Source organism: Theobroma cacao, chromosome 7 (assembly GCF_053813885.1).
Source record: "Theobroma cacao isolate CCN51 chromosome 7, ASM5381388v1, whole genome shotgun sequence".
Lineage (NCBI taxonomy): Eukaryota > Viridiplantae > Streptophyta > Magnoliopsida > Malvales > Malvaceae > Theobroma > Theobroma cacao.
The window spans coordinates 11,521,565-11,540,683 of record NC_142645.1 but is presented as its reverse complement, the minus strand read 5'-3'; the positions used below and the strand labels follow the sequence as shown (position 1 = coordinate 11,540,683).

The following is a 19,119-nucleotide window of genomic DNA, read 5'->3' as shown; positions in this document are numbered from 1 at the left end:
TTTGTGAATTTATTAGCAAGATATAGTTCTTCTCTAACTCAAAGACATTAAAATAAAATTAAACATATACTTCGATATCTTTGAGAAACAATGGATATAGGCTTATTGTAATACCCCGTACTTTGATATGGTGACTAATAAAGCTTATTGGATGCTAATTGAGGTTAATTATGATATTTAGAAATGATGAAAGATGAAAGAAATAGTTTGGGATAAAATATTTCGCACACGAGGAAATAATAATAAAATAATGATATTTTTATCGGAGAAGAATTTGAAAGATAAAAAGTGATTCGGAAGTCAATTGAGGCATAATAAGGTATTTTGGGTACCAAGGTGACGAGGAGACAAGAGGAAATTTTTGAAATAAAATAATATTTTATTAATAAAATAATATTAAAATATTAATATTTTATTCAGTGTCAAAATTTTTTATGAAGAATGAGTATATGATCAATCTAAGTGGGGGAGAAGAAGAATGAGAGGATTTTTAGAGAAAAATGACGTTAATGGGGCCGCGTGTCTTTATTAAGTAAAGATAGTGCGGACAAATAAATATTTTAAATATTATGGGGACACCGCGTTGGAGTACAAACTTCATACTTTGTTTGTACATGTGTAGAAGAAGATAATAGAAGAAAATTGGAGTTAAATGAGTGTTGGGAGGACTAAATTAAAATGGAAAGAAATAAAAAAGGCAAAACGGTAATTTTACGTGAAGTCTCTGATTTTTTCAGCCCAAAACCGTTCTTATCTCCTCCAGCAAGATTTTTTCCTCTTCTCCTCCATGCTCCACACCATTCTTGAAGCTTCCATGCCATTTTCTCTTTGTCCACCATGAAACCAAGTTTTCTTCATTTTTCCTTTCCATGTTTTCTTTTCCTTTCTTCTCCAAACTTCTTGAGCATTAAATTTACAGCCTTTAACCCCAATTTTCAGCACACCAAAACCCTAGGAGGAGAAGAAAGAAAAAGAGAGAAAGGAAGAAAGAGCTTGGTTTTGGTGATTCAAGCAAGGAACGGTAAGAATTCTTGTTTTTGGCTAGAGTAGTCTTTGAAAATGAGTTAGTGACTTAGAGAAATGACTTGTGGCAGCAAAGATTGGCTTGATTGGAGAAAAATTGGTAACATGTAAGCCAATAAACCCATGGGTACATGAAAGACTCAAAGTGGAAAAGGAAAATGGTAAGCTTAACACTATGTTTTAAAGCCTACGGTTAGTTGAATATTGTGAAGAATTATGGTTGTTGAAATGATTTATTTGCCTAAGCTAGTTGAAAATTATTAAGATTGTATGGCATGTTGTTTGAAAGAAATGAAAAAGGAATATTGTGGATGGAGGATTGAGAAACAAAGTATTGAAAGTTAGATTGATAACAATGCATGTAAACTAGAAAATAATCGAGTGAAAGTGAGAATGATTGTTGCTGCCATATATGTGGATTATGTGTGAAAATATAAGATAGATTTGGGTGGAAATTATTTAGAAAGGTTGAAGTAGACACGTGACATCATAATTAAGTTATCGGTGATATAATTTAAGGAATTACGTAAGCAATGGATATAAGTAATTTTAGTAAAAATGTATTAAGATGTGAGTTAATTGAAGATGGTTTCATGATAGGATGAAAAATATAAATTTGAGTAGAGATTAATTGATTGAAGTGCTGCCCGTATATGTATATAATTAAATATATTAAGTTCGTATTATTGTTAAGAAGTGCAAAGATAAGGTTAGAGTACTGTGGGGGCGTGCTGAAGTAAACATCGAGCGACTGGCTAGTGAAAATAATCAGAGACACCTCCAATCAAATAGCAATGTAATATCCTGCTATCGTAAGGTGAGTGAACTTGCACTAAAATGTTTTGGGTAGATGTACATATGTTCGATTGAATTACTTGAACTGTTTAAATTGTCCTTTCTACAAAATGCATGGGAACAAACTTTTAGTGAAATGTCTTTATGATGTGGAACATGATTGTAATGAAACTATATACCTCTATATGATGTTGATATGTATATAAAGATATATGATGTGTATTGTTAAGTAAAGTAAATTTGTATAATGGATGTAACCGTGCATGTGCGGAGTGGGCAGTGCACATGCCGGCTAAATGATGAGGTTTTGATAGTTACAACTGTGCATGTGCAGAGTGGGTAGTGCACATGACGGTTAAATGATGATGTTGCAATAATTACTACCGTGCATGTGCGAAGTGGGCAGTGCACATGCCGGTAATGATGCATATGAGCTGGGTGATGTGATGGAGGTGTATGTGCTTATATATACATACATGATTACTATATAGATATGTTTGGATTTAAAATGTGATTGCATTGACTGTTGGTAACTTGAGTATTGTCAATGTGTTCAATTTAATTTGCAACGTGGCGTGAGTGGATTTTCCCAATGGCAGTGAATACCCCTTGGATTTTATATGGCTTGAATCTCGATGCAGAAAAAATGCTTTTTTGCTGCAGTGAGAGTCAATCTATTATGTTTGACTTACTTGAAGTTTACTAAAGCTTTCACTTCTCAACTTCTTTATTGTTCATGAGTCTTTCATTATTAAGTGACTAAAAGATCAAGATTTGAAATGAGGGGTTTTTAATAAGGGTTAAGCTAAACTGTATTGTTTTGAACTTAAATGCATCATGATTTTTTTTTAAAAAAGAAACCTTCCTTAACGTTGCTTGTTCCCTTTCTATGTTCACTCACTGAGTTTATACTTACGTTTTTAAAATTCATGTTTTATGTTTTTCAGAGTCAAAGGCGATTGGATCCTAGGACGAGGTGCTCCTCACTATCCATTGCTCGGTAGGTTTACCATGACATTAAATGTTAGCAACCATGCCCAGAGTCACTCCGCTGACGGTCAAGTTTTAATTACGTGTATATGACTACTTGTTGTGAAATACTGAGATTCACTTGTCAAATTAGATGTATGTATATAATGGTTGATGATGCCATTATGAATACATGACTGAGTTTTATGAGTTATTTTCAAAGGAATTGTAATTGTGCATTATGAATCTCTGATTCTAAAAGAATATGGATTAACGTATAAGATCATGTAATTAGGCTTGCTTGGGCTTGGTGGGCTGAGCCCATTGGTCCCTTGTGCTGGTCATGGCCCGAAAATTGGGCTGTGACACTTATATTATTCAAATGCATCAAGATAAAATTTAATTAATTATGCAGATACAAGATATTTATCTGATCCACACAAAGCTCAATCCCAAACAAGTTTTCTTATTCATATGTGGAGGTATGACTATTTCATAGTGTTTTGTAAAACAAACTATAGTTGCTACTTCTTCTAACCATGCAGAAATTTTAGCAACTCATGAGCGAGTCATGAATGTATTGGGTTAAGATCTGTAACTCGACATATTCGAGAAATGTGTGGCTTGTCAACCAAGAAGAAAATTCCAACAACGTTATAGGAGAATAATACTACTTGCATAGCATAGTTAAAGGAATGATATATTAAAAGCAATCGAACAAAACACATAGTTCGTCAAAATTCTTCTTCACTCATGATCTCCAAGAAAAGGGTGAAATTAGTGTTAAACAAATTTAGTCAAGTGACAATCTAACAGATTTATTCATCAAAACCTTTCTTACTGCAACATTTGAAAAGTTGGTATAATAGATTAGAATGCATTATTTTAAAAATCTCTATAATGCAATCCTCAGGGGAGTAAAATACACTGTACTTTTTTTCCTTCATCAAGGTTTTTCCCACTGGATTTTTCTAAATAAGGTTTTTAATGAGGCAATATTTCAAAAGTGTATTCTTAAAAAGATTATGTACTCTTTTTCCTTCACTCAGATTTTTTTTCAGTTAGGGTTTTTCCTTGTAAGGTTTTAACGAGATATATTTTTAATACAATGGATATTCAAGAGGGAGTGTTATGAACAAATATGTAAATATCCATCATGTTATAACTCAATAAGTGCAAACCAAGTCAAACAGTTTGATAGGTAAGATACAAGAAATGTAATATAAATTGAACTCTTAGATAGAATTAGATTAGAGCTATGATTCAAGGGGTTGTTGGCCTATAAATAGGTTTCTCACTTCATTTGTAAATACACACTTGAATAAGATCTTCTTACTCTCTCTAAATACTTTCTTTCCCTTTAAATACTTTTTCTTATATTTCTCTTATAGTTGCTAGTTTCAAATTTATTTAATAACATTTGAAACAAAAGCATACATAAACAAAATATACATAAGAATAAATAAAAGAAAAATCAAACCTGGAAAATAATAGTGAAATAGAAGTTGAATAATACAACCTATAAAAAAAATCAAACCATGAGCATATGAAAGGGAAAAATCGAAAGTAAAATGCAATTTGAAGAACAAAACATAAAGCAAATTAGCACAGTTAAACCAAAGCAACACAAAAATCACGAATCAAAACAAAATGAAAATCACCAAACAAAGAAAGATTCATACAACAACGAAACTGAAATGTAAAAAACAAAAAAAAAATACAAATCATAAATCAAAATAAAAAAATAAAGAAACCAAGAAGAACAATGGTTGAAAAAACACACCAAAACAAACAGAAAGTCCAAGAAAAAAAGTAAAAAAAATAGAAAAAAATGAAAAAAAATAGAAGAAAGTAAAAGAAGAGGAAAGGAGGAGAAACCAAGAGAGAAGTCAAACGTTAGAATCGAGAAAGCAAAAAGGAGAGGATGGAAAACTTAAGAAAAAGAAAAATGACAAAAATACCATACCTACAAAAAAAAAAAAAAAAACTCCTTCAAGACAACTCTCACTCAATTAGGGCATCACATGTAAACCAATTGAACTATTGACGTGAGGCTCTAATTAAGCTTAATTGTCCTTTCCATGGGACAACTTTTAATAGATATAGATTTGGAATCTTCGCTAGAGGTACTCTCACCTCTCAAATATTATATTCACTTGTATTTATATGCGTATAAACTTAAACTTGAATTTAATTTAATTGTGAACTTATTTAAAAAATGTATATTGAGGATTTTTTTAAAACAATAGATAATTCATATTCCCATAATGGATAAATAATAATTAAAAATTATTCTAAGTTTAATAATTACTATTATCATTTATATTTATTTATTAGAATTTTAGGTAACCGTCTTTCCTACACTAAGGTCTCCCTCCCTTTCGCTTTCCTCGTCCACCAGCTGCAGCAGAGGCTGCAGATACATGTCCACCCATTGATCCACTATCATAAGCAGTTGCAGTTTCGGTTGAATAAGCAAGCTCCTTTCAAACATCAGTCTATTATGAGCTAGCTAGGTTTGGTTTGGTCGATATATACTTTGTTATTTGTTTTTAAAAAGTTATTTAAAGTAATAGAAAATAAAAAAAATAATATTTTAATTGATTTAATATGGATAAATAATTACAAGGTAAAATCGATTATAATATAATTAGTCTGTGTCGAAGCATAATCATGTATTTTTGTTGTCTAAAAAACATATAAAATGTTATTTATTTTTGTATCCGGACTTGTTTTTCATTTTGAAAAAAACAAAAAACCATCCAAGCACAATCTTATTTAATCAAATCCGTTTAAAAAAAGGTTAATACAAAAATGATGTTTTCTGAAATTCTTAATTAAGAGAGTGAAAGATTTTAATTCAATTTAAAAATACAAACTCGTATATATATAAATATAAAAATATATATATATATATATATATATATTGTCTCTAAAATAAAGAAAAAAAAAAGAGAGTTGCATGTCCTTACATCTGTATTACTTTCTCCAAGAAAAAATATATATAAAAATAAAAATCGAAAAAGAAAAAGTGGATATTATCAAGCATGCTGGTCAGCTCCAGAACATCCCCCCTCCCTTCTCCAACCTCAACTCTCCCCAACTTCACCGAAGCTTCGCCTTACTCAACAACGCTAACTGCCCACAATTTTATTCCCTGGAGGAACAGGAAAGGAGCATGGACCCCGCGCACCGTGATCAAGGTCTCTTCCTCCTCCTCCTCCTCCTCCTCATCATCATCATTGGAAAATCAGACCGCTATCATCGTTCCATCACAATCACAGGACGATGCGGCGGAGGTTGTTAGGAGGTTCTACGCAGGAATCAACTCCCGAGATCTGGCATCGGTAGAGCTCTTAATTGCGGAGAAATGCGTGTACGAGGACCTTATCTTTCCTCGTCCATTCGTTGGTCGCAAGGTAGCTTAGCCAATAACTAAACTCTCCGTTCCCTTCGATCTCCATGCATATGCAGCTCACGGGAGTTTGTGCTTTTTCCTTTTTTTTTTTGGGTCTTTTTTTATCATTTAAAATTTATTATATTTTCACGTGAAATTTGTAAACTTTGTGAAGCGATTACTCATGTGCTCTGTTGATTTAATCTTTATATAATAATTATAAAAAAAATTGAGTCTTCATTGTTTTTAAAATTGATAATATAAATTTAATCATTAATTAATCATGTTAGACATTTGTGACATCTAAGAATAATATCACGTGCCCATTTAACTGCTAATAATCCTTTGAATAATATGTAAGGAATTGAATGGTACTAATGGAAACATGGGGCTTTATGTAAATTTATTTTTCCAAATAACAGATTCAAGATTTTTCAGTAATGGTTGCAGGCAATTTTAGAGTTCTTCAAAAGTTTCATTGATTCTATAAGCATGGACCTTCAATTTGTTATCGATGATATCTCTGCTGAGGATTCATGTGCTGTTGGAGTTGCATGGCATTTAGGTACCATCTTTAACATTTTCTCGTGTTCCTCTCCACAAACTGTTAATAATGTTTTGTTTTTCCCTTTGACATATTTATTATTGTTGTTATTGTTTAACAGAATGGAAGGGAAGGGCTTTTCCTTTTAGCAAAGGTTGCAGCTTTTATAGGCTAGAGATGGTGGATGGCAAAAGACAAATAATGTAAGCGATATCTTTCCTGTTAATACTGGCTTTTTTTTTTTTTTTTTGGTATTTGATTTGAGAAAGGGGATTCGAACTTACTTTTTAAACAATGTGCTAACTAATGAGTCAAATGCTCGATTGCATTTAATGACTAGTTGACTAATTCTTTTCTTGCAAGCAGTTATGGACGAGACGTTGTTGAACCTGCAATCAAACCGGGGGAGGCAGCTTTGGTATGTAAATCGCTCACTTTTTGTTCTTCCAACATACTTAAACCTTTGGATAACCCCAAACTAAATATCAGATCTCGCCGTCTCATAAGAAAGGCTTCTTATAGATACAATGTATGTATGCAAATGGAATTTATATATATATTTGAAAGGTAATTGCTGTAAACATGATTTGATATGATAAGGAATGGGATTAACTTTTAGTCATATTGGAGTGTACAGGGTGCCATCAGGGCTGTAACATGGCTGTTGAAACAATTTCCTCAGTTGGCAGATCAGCTATGAAGGAAGCTATGTTGGAGTATGAACATTCAATTAATAGGTTAGATTCTGTTAGCAGTGAAGAAAAAGTTGCTGTATCTTGTATCAAAATCCATGTAGTAACAGGTTAACTGCAAGGAAATCTACCACATGACATTAAGTCTCAAAAGGATCTTGTATTTGTGTATAATATAGAAAATTTATCACCCCCCATAACCGATTCATGTTTTTCATTTTAAATTGATTTGTTTTGTGCTTTTTTTTTTTTTTCCTTTTCATAAGGCAAAAAGCATTCAGGTGACGAAAGATGGGTTAGAAGTCACAAGGAATCATATTCTTTCATCCAATTGGCAAAATGATACAAGTACATAAATTGTTTAGGAAGGGATAAAAAAAAGACAAACAAACAAATCTTGTTGAAGGAAGATACCCGCTATTTCCAGATTCAGTTTGTTATAGACATAATAAGGATCTTTAAGTCACACTGCTTCCAGATCTTGCTTTGTAATAACGTCACCTTCTGTCTGCCAAGTTGGTAATTTCTAAATTCTGCTGTGACCCTTATGTTGGTGGATTCGTGGCATTAATCATTGGATTCATGGTTTTGTTCCCCTCATAGAATGCTGCTCTCAATTTTATCTAAAGAAAGGAAAATAAGATATCCAGCCATTCCCTTCCTAAATAAATACTAAAACTATTGCCACCTTATATTCAGAAAAAGGGATGAGTGAAACAAAGTTAAAAATATATATTCAAGCTTTGTACATGCTAATGGAAAAAAGATGAAAAGCGGCAATATTCTATTCAAAGGTTAATGTTTAGAACATTGAAACTTTTTATTTGAACAATAATCATAATACATATACTTTTAATTAAAATATTGGGGGTTTAATACCAAATTAGCATGCCTCTTTCTTGATAAGAATAGCCCAAAATCTAACAGTTTAGCATAGTAAGAACAAACAATTTGTTTGAGTGAGATTAAGAGTAAATCAAACCCCTAATCAGCTCTAATGGCCCCCCAAAGCAAAACACTGACCTGAGTGGTTCCAACTTCCAAGATCAGCAATTGAGCCCTCAACAAACTCATGTTCTTCATAAGCATAAAAGAAAATCAAATCAACCTACCAAGTTAAAGAAAGTAAACAGTATTACCCAATTCCATTGAGTACAAGTATAGTAAAACGTTTATAGATACTCTTTTCAGTTAGGGAAATATGTATGGAACAAATACGTAATCAGATTAGAACCCTTAAATCCTCTGACAAGAAATGTAGGCAGAATTATAAACTAGCACAAAAAAGCTATAAAGGAAGAATGAAATTGCTCAAGGAGAGAAAAAGAAACAAAAAATTGGTTTACCCTGGTATCTTAGCATGACAAAAAGTAGAAATCTTAAGAATTACTCCAGATTTTCTACAAGCAGATGCACTCCCTTGATCTCATTGAGCTCAGCAAATTGAATCGCCACAAACATAAGAATTTAGACATGTATAAACATTCTCAATGTATAAAAAGCATATAAAGGTAGATTTTTCATAAAACGAATTAGTAAATACTTAATAGTCATTCAGAAGTTGTGATGAAGAATACACATTAATCCAAATGCATCTTTAACAGTGTTGAGCTACCTTCTGCCTTTGCACAAGGACCAAGTCTGTCTGGCTTGATGAAACCTTTGATATCAAACTGGCAGTAGCTAACAAGGTATTATTAAGTGAATCCCTGACACATCCTAACACTGTAATGAGATTATGGGTTGCATAGGATATCTCATTAGCTTAGTAGCAGCCAAAATGCACTTAGTTACCACTATATTCAAAATAGGAGAATAATTAAAAGCCCAACAACTAAGTTCGCAGCATGGATTTTTTTTTTCAGTGAGTGAGAAAAATAAATGTCCATATTTAATTATGTTTCAAAAAATTCACTACATTGCAAACAAATGTCATTCAACCCTGTTAACTTATAACTGTTGAAGAATGGTACTAGCTTACACAGACCTTGGATTGCCAAAAATTGTCAAAGATTAAGAAGAATCAGCTCGTATCCGCACCAAATATGAGTGATCAAAAATGGGAACAGATGGAAATTTGATAAAACAGTTCCATCATGCTCCAAGTTCACAAAGTTTTGAGGACCAGTTGTTATGTTATGTTTTCTCTATTCAACATGGAATCCCCTTTAGAAAAATGTTTCACTTACAGCCCCTTTCTGCTAGAGTGCCTCTTTATGTTTTCACTGCTCTTCACGGGGACCCTACAACACAATATTAGTGAACCACAAGGATTCGTGCTCCAGTAGAAATACCTATTTTCATTCAATTTCTTCAAGAACTTCACCATCCAAACCAAACTTGTCCCAACCAACATAACCGGCATCCTTCATTAGTTCAGTCATTCCATCCAATACTTGGTAAATCTCCTGTGCATAAGGATTTGATGTGTTCCCCACAACAAATGGAGAAAATACAGATCCCACATCAACCCAAGCACAGCCAGGAGACTTCTTTACACCTAAATCCCTCATGAAACTCCTGACTTTTGCTAGCTTGCTCCAACAACCAGCTGCAGCATACATGTTAGCGATCAATACATAGTAACCTGAATTTTGAGGTCTAAGTTGCAACAATTTCTCAGCTGCCCATTCCCCTATATCTGTATTTCCATGGATCCTACAGGCTCCCAAGAGAGTGGCCCACATGGAAGCGCTTGGCTTGTATGGCATCCTTGTGATGATTTCCTTTGCTTTATTCAACAAACCAGCCCTCCCGTAAAGGTCAACCATGCATGAGAAGTGCTCCAAACGGGGAATTATACCATAGAAACTTTGCATCTGTTCAAACCAAATTTGGCCTTCAATTACTAGACCACAATGACTGCAAGCTGATAGAACAGCCACCATCGTTACATGATCTGGTTTGATCTGTAGGTTAATCATCTCTTTAAATAGCTTTATAGCTGCTTGTCCCTCTCCCTGCATCCCATATCCAGCAATCAAAGAAGTATAGGTCACTTCATCCCTCTTTCTCATCAAATCAAACACACGTTTTGCTGCAAGAACTTTTCCTGACCTTGCATACATATCTATAAGAGCATTCCACAGTAATAAACGGTCCTCAAAAACTTTGCGCCGGGTTATGTAACAGTGGAATTCTTTTCCATGTTGCAGATTTGCCACTCTAGCACAAAGAGGCAGGATGCTGGCAATTGTAACATAGTTCGGTTCAAACCCAGAAAGCAACATCTCCCGAAATAGGAAGGATGCTTCTTCAGATTGATCCAAGTGGGTATAACCAGAAAGCATTGAGTTCCAAGTAATTATACTCTTTTCTTCTATGGACTGAAACACAATAGAGGCATGCCTTAGGTCTTTGCATCTGGAATACATTGTAATCATTGCGTTTCCAACATTCCCAAATGTATCACAACAACTCCGAATTGCAGAACCATGAATCTCTTTCCCCAACTTTAAGGCCCCAATATGTGAACAGGCTCCCAACCCAATGATCATGGCCACTGGATCCAAATGAATGCCGCTACTTCTCATCTGAGAAAGCAACTCCAATGACCCCTTAAAATTCCCTGTTCGCAAGCACCCTCCAGTTATAGTGTTCCAAGTTATAAAATTCAGCTCAATATCTTCAGCACGCATGCAATCAAAGAGCTTAAATGCCTCTCCCCACATGCCCTTGGAGGCATAACAATTGATCATTGCATTCCAAGAGATATCATCCCTCTCTGGCATTTTGTTAAATAAGTCACGCGCAACATCCACTTGTCCAAATTTCCCATACATGGTAATCAAAGCATTATGCACATACAGATTCCAGTCATGACGACTACCACTAATCGAGTGATGAACCATCCTCCCAAAATCTACATCCAATTTCTCACCGCAAGCCTTAAGAACAGATGGGTAGGTAAAATTATCTGCCCTGATCCCCTTATTCACCATTTTACAATAGGCGGAGAGAGCCTCCTCAAAAAGGTCACTCTTAACAAAGGAAGATATAAGCAAATTCCATGGTAATGGGTGCAAAAAATTACAATTCTCAGTAACAACTTGAGCATCGTCCAGAAGATTAAATGTAGAGTAAAATGTGACAAGCTTGGGAACCAGAACAGGGTGCTGTTCCAAACCCAAAGAGATTATTTGGGCATGAAGTTGTTTACCTGGTGGAAGCCTTTTAAGGTTGGTACAGGATAGAAGAAGAGAAGATATGGGATGTAAGATAACATCATAAGAAGCAGTGGGAGAGACATGCTGCTGGATTAGAGAAAAGGATTTGAATGCTTTCAGTAGATGTCCTTGGGTAACAAATTCCTTGAGAGATGTAAGAAGGTTTTCTAACATAGATTCATCATCAGTTGTCAACGTTTTCAACTCTTGCTTTTGGTTATTGTATGATGCAGATGGTTGATTGGATTGAATATCTACAGGTTTGACACATTGTTTCCACCTTTTAGGAATGAATTTCTGGATTTCGGATATAGAGAGGCCTTGTAATACTAAACGAGATGTTGGAGATGGCATACACTACATACGTATGTATCATGTGTCTTACAAGGATAACTGAGAACTGGATGCATGAAGAATTTTATGGAGACCAGGCACAATCTGATAACATCTTCTGCACAGTTAAGGGTTTGACCCGAAAATGAGAAGACAAATTTAAGTGACAAAAAGCCTTTAACCTAAGCAAAAGCATACCCCACTATCACATTTAGGCTAAATCAACTGTCAGACTCGTTTAGAAAGAAAATGATAACAAAACATAATTGGTATAACAAGTTCAATTTACAAATAAAAAAACCCACAATCTGTTTTAATGATTCTACAGATTTTGGAATCACCTTCACTGAAGAAAAAATGTATAGAGTCAACAACCGAACCCCAAAAAACACTATATATACCACATCGGCATGGCATAAGTTGCCAAAGCTGCCATTGCATGGTCCGATATGATTTTAAAACCACATTTCAAAGCATTCTATTATTGTGTGGATGGTCATTCTAGACAAATTAACTATGTACTTTACAAGGATTTGTAATGGAAAAGGAAGCTCTCTCACCAGTAGGAAAATTGTTTGTTGTTGTTTTTCTTTTTTTGTAAATTATCGAATACATTTTTATATATAAAGTACAAGAATAGCATACCAAAATTTAGGCTTTTGATTATGAAAACAGAGAATGAAACAAAATTCTCTAATATCTTTATTGAAATTACTCAGTGCTAATTATACAAAAAAAAAAAATCTAAATCTAGATATTAAAATTTCGTAAATTATCAAAAATTAGGGAACAAAAAATAAAGAAATAATCCAGCAAAAGAAGAAAAATAGAGAAAAGAAATATCCCTAAACTAACTCTTACAAATCTGGAATATAATCAATAAAATAAATTGACGACCTGTCAACATTCCCCCTTTAGCTAGTGAATAGATGTTGGTCATTCCCAACTTGTCTAGTAGCACTTCAAAACTCAGTTTAGGCAACCCTTTTGTTAGAATATCAACTATTTGTTGTTTGGTACACATATAGGTCATGATAAACAAGATTATATGCAATACTAATTGTGGCTTTATTGTCACAATATAGATTCATAGGTCCTATACTAGACATTTTCAGTTATTCCATTAGCCTCTTTGACCAAATTAACTCACAGGTTCTTTACGCAAGAGCTCTAAATTCTGCTTTTGCACTACTGTGAGCTACAACTGGTTGTTTCTTGCTCTTCCAAGTAACTAGGTTCTTCCAAACCTATGTACAATAACCAGATGTGGGCCTCCTATCCTAAATTGAACTTGCCCAATCTACTTCAGGAAATGCCTCCACACCTCTTAGCTCATTATTCTTGAAGAGCAAGCCTTTATCGGGTGTAGATTTTGGATACCACAAGATTTGATTGGTTGCCTTAAGATGTTCTTCACTTAGAGAATGCATGTACTAGCTCACTACACTTACAACAAATGCAATATCTTGTCTTGTGTGAGATAAGTAAATCAATCTTCCCACTAAATGTCGATGTCTCCCCCTATCTACTAGAATTCCACTCATTCCTCTTCCAAGCTTCATGTTCATAAATATGGGTGTTTCAACTGGCTTGCAACCAAGCATTCCTATCTTTTTCAAAAGATCTAATGTTTGTTTTCTTTGAGAGATAATATTATCTTTCTTGCTTCTTGTCATTTCCATCTTTAAGAAATATCTTAGATGTCGAGATCTTTGATTTCAAATTCACTTCTAAGAGTTCTCTTAAGCTTCTCCATTTCTTCTCTTGTGTCCTATTAAAATAATATCATCCACAGACACAACCAAGATAGTTTTCCTTCCATCTTGTGATTGCTTCAAGAAAATAGTATGATCACTTTGTCCCTGATGGTAACCATGCTGCTTTGTAGTCTTTGCAAAATGGTCAACCTAAGCTTTCAACAATTGTTTTAATCCATATAGTGACTTCTTCAATCTACATACTGTTTTGTTACCACTTGCCCCTTCAAAACTTCAGGGCAAATCCATGTAAACCTCCTTATCAAGCTCTCTATTGAGAAAGACATTTTTGACATCCATTTGATGTAGTGCCTAGTCAAGATTAGCTCAATGATAGTAGCACTCTTATAATGTTTAACTTTGCAACTGGAGCAAAGGTTTCTATGTAATTTACCCAAAAAATTTAAATGAATCCTTTGGCAATTAAATAAGCCTTGTGTTTCTCTATTTCACCATCTAACTTATACTTAATGGTAAACACCAATTTACACCCTACAAAACTCTTACCTTCAAGTAACTCCACTACATCCCAAGTTTCATTTCTTTTTAAGGCTCTCATTTCTTTAAGTACAATAACCATCCATTTTGGAATTTCAAAAGCTTTTTGAATATTTTTTTGGAATCTCATCTTTTTCAACCTTTTTGTCAAAGCTCAAAATGCTCATGACAATTATAAGTAATTAAAATGTGAAACCCACTCTTTACCTAAGGTTAGAATTATAACCTAACTTGGTGAGCAGTTAATTTGAAGTTTTAAACATGATGTTTGTACCACAATAACTTAGAAATGTCACGTTTTAATAACCAAATGTGTTTATATGGAAGTTGGGACCTTTAGAAGGTCAAATGGGTTGGTTTTGAACTAAAAAATGGCATTTTGGACCCAATTTATTGATACATGTTCATCATGTATCGATACATCTAACTTAGAAAAGGTTTCTGAAGAACATCTATTTATACATCAAGAAATGTATTGATAGATTCCATCCAAAATTGAATGTATTGATAGAGTTTCAAATCTATCGATAAATTAGGCACAAACTTGAAAAAAAGAGAGGGTAATTTGGATTTTTCACACTCAATTAATGTCTCTAAAACCTCAAACTTTTCCTTATTTGGCAAAGAATGTATTTTTCATTAAAACCAAGCCACTTTCTTTTTTCTTTTACCTCAACTTTCATCTTCATCAATACTATGGATTTCAAGCATTCAAAAGTCATCTTCAAGTTTAGATTTTGATTCTAAAGACTTTGGAAGGTAAAATTTTCTTATCCTAAACCTCAAAAATCTTGGTTATGATTTTCTGAAAGTATAGATTCTCAGAAATTCATTTTTTGTCATGAAAACTTAGGTTTTCATTTGGTTTAGAACTCTTAAGCTCACCAAGGTAAAGTTGTTCTTAGCTTTAACTAGTGTTAGTGTAAATCCTTTAGTTAGAGTTAGATTAGTTACTGATTTGTGGATTAAAAGATTGTTGGAATATATTCGTGGAAGAATAAATGATTATCAGTCTAAGATTTTGTTAGAAAATCAAGTATTTATGATAGAAACTTTGTGTTAACTGCTGTTGAAAGAGTTTGAGCTTTTGGAAAATTGAGTGTTCGATAAAAAGTGCTAGAGGAGAGGCATGTTTTATCAAGGTAAGTAGATACGACACTTAATTATTTTGATATAAGTAAGCATGCCTAATCTGTAACCTTGCATACAAATGAGTTTCAATGGATTTGTGATGTGAACAATGGTTTACAAATATGTTTTGATGAAAGCTATATACTATATAAATATGTTTACTATGTATTAGTTTTAAGCATGGGGAATAAACCTTTCAAACTTTTGACATCTCAAACATGGTATTTGTCTATGATTGATGTTTGATTGATGATTCTGATGGGTTTGGCTATGGACAGCATGCTCAAAATATACAGCGAAAAGAAAATTAAAACTTTAGAACTAAACGACAAAAATATGCCTCCACCCATGGATAATCTTGGTGATATTTAACACATAAAAAAACAAAATTAATTATTATTCTAAAAGTTATCTTGCCAAGTAATTTCGTAATCACAATGACCTTTCTTGAAGCAATCCTGTGAATACCACAAGGAGCAAAAACCCTAACCAATCAAGTGCTTGGCCTCCAACAGTAGTACACACAACTGCACACAAACTTTCAACAAAGGAGGGGGTTTTTAACTATATTTTGTGCTGGCAAAGAGGACAACAATTGACATTTTCTTCTTTTTCACAATCTTAGCCGAACCTTTTTTGAAAATTGCTTCAAAAGCAATATTCTCTTTCACACAAAGGGAGTGGCGGTAAAAAGAAAAAATATTTTTTCTTTTTCTGACAGAAACTAGGTTTTCTTCAATTGTGAAAAACTCTCATGAGGAAAATAGTTAAAAGGTGACTTATATAATTAGGTTAAAATAACTTCAATTTTGTAATTAAGCCCTCAATATTATAACACATTATAATATTGGACCTATTAATTAATTAAACTATTTTAATTAAGTCCTTAAAAATTAAAATCAAAATTAATTTCCTTTATATTTTGCAATCAAGGCCTTATAATTATAACTATTTATTATTATGCCTAAAAGTTAATTAAACTCTTTTAATTAAATTTATAGAAGTTAATTACCTACCCTATGATTTAAGTCTAACTTAAATCATCACTCTCTCAATTAATTTCAAATGTAACCATTGTGTGTGACCCATTAGGTTCTTAACATGTTGGCAATGAAATTGATTAATGACTTAATTGATTAATATAAATTTCAATCAATTAATTTATAATCAATTTCATAGATTAAGATTGGCATCCAACAATGCATCATGGCCACCCAATTGTTAGAAAAGTTAAAGGGTTTTTTGACAACCTTTCAGTGTACAGTCTATTAGTGTAATACATTCTTTTATCATATATCTTGGAGATAATAAGAGCTTGGTATAGTGTCTATTCTTATTGACCTCCATATTTGTTCCTACAATTATAGCATTAGCTTTCTAGAGACTTATGAAACCTTTTCATAATCTCCATGTTACCTTGGCCAAGGACTTCAATAAGCTAATGTTAAATAAGAACTGATAGGATATTTCCTCTAAAACACTTGAGGTGATAATTCTTATGTTGACCACTCATTTGCCTTCACATGCTTCACACCATACTTAAAATCTTCCTGTTTTGGTATTCTTGGTCAGACATATATAAGGATGAAATTAAAGCATAGTACTCCACATATAAGATAACCTAGTGTCTCAAGTTTAGGGAGCATTTACACGACTGACACATGAGAAGTGTTGCATAGACATTGAAGTGTATTACCAAATGCACTTCTCATGGCGGCTCATGTTCATTGAACTTGCTCTCTTAGACAATCACTTATATTCTAGTTCCAAGTATCTCTATACTTCAATTTATGGGATCGATTGCTTACTTCCAAAGTAAAGAACATAGAATATACTAAACTTTAAGCATCATTAATGTCCAGTCTCAATGATACATTGACCAAGAATATTTTGAGATTATGCTTTGATGCATAAGAATTTCATAGCTGCAACCCATTATAGTTTCCTTGCAAGGCATATTAATTTCAAGGACTTCATCCAATTAGACTTATAACTCATTATAATTGATGTCTTATTTATGAAGGAAAACCTCTAATCATTCAACATGAATGATATTATTGCATGATTGGAATTAAACCTTAACCAATCTTAATTGACTAAGGGCTCATTTAAATAGATTTGAATGCCGATTTGAGAAACTAATTTTTGCATCGATGAGACCATAGCCTTTAGTCATCTTGTCTATGAGATTATGAATTTGGTTGATTGACCATGATTTTGTTATGTCTCAACCTCTATGATATGCTGGTGATTGGATTCACTACTATGTTTGGAATGAATTTTTGATCATTGGATTGGTTGTAATATGTTTAGTGGAGCCTATTGTGATAAGGACTTGTAGCTATTGACAGTAGACATTTGCCATTGTGCACAATGATTTGTAGCTTGAGTCTATGGCTAACAAACCCGGCACTCACTTTGGTTGGTAGCTAACAGAGTTCTACACTTTGATATAGAGTTGATGGCTAAATAAGATTCGAGACTCGTTGGATATTGGTAGCTAACATAGTTTGACCTCTTTATGTGATCGGTTATTGCATGTACTGGATTATTTAATGTGATGACACTAAGTGATTTGGATTATCCTTGGCTAGTGCTCCACGATTTGTTTGAATTGATGTTTGATATGATGAATTTGGGTCATCGATATTGTGTATTTGATGTCTGGATTTTGATTACTTTACCATGGATGAATATTAGTATTAGATGAGGTCTTAGAAATGAGTTATAGGTTGAAAATTTGCACTCTATATCAAATCTATCGATACATTGCTCTAATGTAACGGTAGATTCACCTTAAACTTTAAGGGTTTGCATTCTGTTTGAAATCTATTGATACAATAGGGTAATGTATCGATAGATGGGACAATCTATTGATGAGCAAAGTATTTGTAACACCCTTAACTTTGATAAATGTTGATTATGGTTTATGTTAAGATGTTTGATGAAATAACATGTGATTGAAGTATACATGGGAATTTAAGTATGTCTATGAAGTGTAAAAGAGCATGATTATGTGTTTTGAGGACTATTAATGATGTATTGGCATGCTTGAGGCTATATGATAATGAAATGAACTTTTATTTTTTAAGTTTCTAATGTTTTACATAAGTGAATATGAGTTGGGAAGGTTAAAGAAAGAGTTAAAGACCTGAAAATGTTGAAATTTTGGGTTTTGGGCATGATCTATCGATAGATGTAAGATCTATCGATAAATGTTTTACGTATATCAATAAATAAAAGTCAATGAGCAAACTAGGATGTTCTTGAAGCCATCTATCAATAGGTAACCTGAATGTATTGATAGATACCAACCCTAGAGCAAATTGAGACATGTAGAAAGCTAACTATCAATAGATTAAGAGAATCTATCGATTGATACAAGTTCGAGAGCAATTTAGGGGAAGTTATGAACCATTTATCGATAGATTGGGCATATTTATCGATAGATGGGGCTTGAGATGCAAAAAATAAAGGCCAATCTATCGATAAATGGGTGCATTTATTGATAGATGCATGCAATAGTGGAAAAAATATAAGTATTCTTGGGCACTCCACTCATTTGAAAGAAAATGAGAAAGAATTCTCCCCCACTGGAAAACAAAACTTCAAGTTCCTTAAGGAATATTAGAGTTCATTCTAGGTTTTTTGGAGCTTAGAAAATGATCAAGATGTAAGATTAATCTTTTTAACCATTTAGTTTGTGAATTCATCAGTTTATAAGTGAGAATTGTTTATGGTTTCAACTTAATTGATTTTTCCCCTTAAGTTGTTGGATTTTTGGAGTTGTGAAGAGTTTAAGTCAGTTATAATG

The 19,119-nt window shown here is 33.2% G+C and overlaps 2 protein-coding genes across 2 annotated transcripts; one reads left to right on the top strand and one right to left on the bottom strand.

Moving 5' to 3' along the window:
• The first annotated feature begins 5,803 nt into the window (after positions 1-5,803).
• Positions 5,804-7,620, top strand: LOC18594610 (uncharacterized). The gene is made up of 5 exons (XM_007022225.3): positions 5,804-6,206; positions 6,635-6,749; positions 6,850-6,931; positions 7,095-7,146; positions 7,366-7,620. The coding sequence occupies exons 1-5, from the start codon at positions 5,835-5,837 to the stop codon at positions 7,426-7,428; spliced, it is 684 nt and encodes a 227-aa protein (XP_007022287.3). The 5' UTR covers positions 5,804-5,834; the 3' UTR covers positions 7,429-7,620.
• Positions 7,621-9,352: 1,732 nt separating this feature from the next.
• LOC18594609 (Tetratricopeptide repeat (TPR)-like superfamily protein) lies at positions 9,353-12,147 on the bottom strand. The gene has a single exon (XM_018125228.2). The coding sequence runs from the start codon at positions 11,938-11,940 to the stop codon at positions 9,721-9,723; it is 2,220 nt and encodes a 739-aa protein (XP_017980717.2). The 5' UTR covers positions 11,941-12,147; the 3' UTR covers positions 9,353-9,720.
• Positions 12,148-19,119: the final 6,972 nt, after the last annotated feature.